The 1,062-nt window shown below is 28.1% G+C and overlaps 1 protein-coding gene across 1 annotated transcript in view; it reads left to right on the top strand.

Annotated features, from left to right (window-relative positions):
* sau (Golgi phosphoprotein 3 homolog sauron) overlaps positions 1-812 on the top strand; it is a 3,453-nt gene extending 2,641 nt beyond the window's left edge. Inside the window, exon 4 of the mRNA XM_018448589.1 lies at positions 475-812. Coding sequence (XP_018304091.1) covers positions 475-723 — 249 coding nt within the window. The 3' untranslated portion in view covers positions 724-812. The remainder of the gene's footprint in view (positions 1-474) is intronic.
* The last annotated feature ends 250 nt before the right edge of the window (positions 813-1,062 follow it).

The following is a 1,062-nucleotide window of genomic DNA, read 5'->3' as shown; positions in this document are numbered from 1 at the left end:
CTTATAGAACTTTAATACTAATACTGGCCAATTAATCACTTATTTTCAGTATTAAAAATACTATTAATAATATTTTTAATACTTAAAATAAGTTATTAATTGGGCAGTACTAGTATTAAATTTCTATAATCATCATAATTAAAATAATAATTACTCTCTAATGGTTTAGTGAACCTACTTGAAATTTTTTTTAGTATATTACGGATAACAAAGGAAGAGTTTTCCGAAGTTTCATCAATTTGGTACTATTTTTGGAATAGCTCAGATACATAATTATGCTAAAAGTTATACTTACATTATTCTTAGAATAAAAAGTAAAGAGGAATATCTAAGTGTAAACGTATAAAAATGAAAACAGATAATGACAAGGACAAAAAATGCGTTCTACATTTTACACAAAAGAATATATAATGCTAAATTGAGTTATATAATCTATGAATAGAACAATAGCACATGTTACTTTCTGTTTTACAGATCCAAGAAGCTGTATTAGGTCGTTGGGTAAATGATGCCGCTCGCATGGATAGACGAACATTGGCATTAGTCATTTTAGCTCATGCAGCTGATGTATTAGAAAATGCATTTGCGCCATTGTCGGACGACGATTATGAAGTAGCGATGCGGAGAGTACGGACATTATTAGACCTCGATTTTGAGGCGGAATCTGCTAAACGTAACGCGAATCCGGTACTTTGGGCTGTATTTGCTGCATTCACCAAGTAACAGTTACTAACTCTTAAATTTCGTGGACGCGGAATAGTTTTTTACTATTAAATTCTATTATTATGTATTATACAATATTATTATTCTTATACTAATGTGAATAATGAACTTAATAATTTTGCATATCTTTTAGTTGCCAATTATTATGTGAAATAGATACAATTCTTGTTATATGATTCAGATCAAATCCATATTCAACGACATAGAAAATTTTTTTAATTATTCGTTATTATTATTTAATACATATTTGATAGCTGAATATAATGAATATTCGTATTTAAATATTATAAAATAATAAGAAGCGTGAATGTATGCCTTGTGCTGGATAGTACTATTTCA

The sequence above is a fragment of the Mycetomoellerius zeteki genome, unplaced genomic scaffold (genome assembly GCF_001594055.1).
Source record: "Mycetomoellerius zeteki isolate Tzet28-1 unplaced genomic scaffold, Tzet1.0 scaffold223, whole genome shotgun sequence".
NCBI classification, from domain to species: Eukaryota; Metazoa; Arthropoda; class Insecta; order Hymenoptera; family Formicidae; genus Mycetomoellerius; species Mycetomoellerius zeteki.
Note: the sequence above shows the minus strand (reverse complement) of the source record. Positions and strands in the feature narration are given on the sequence as shown.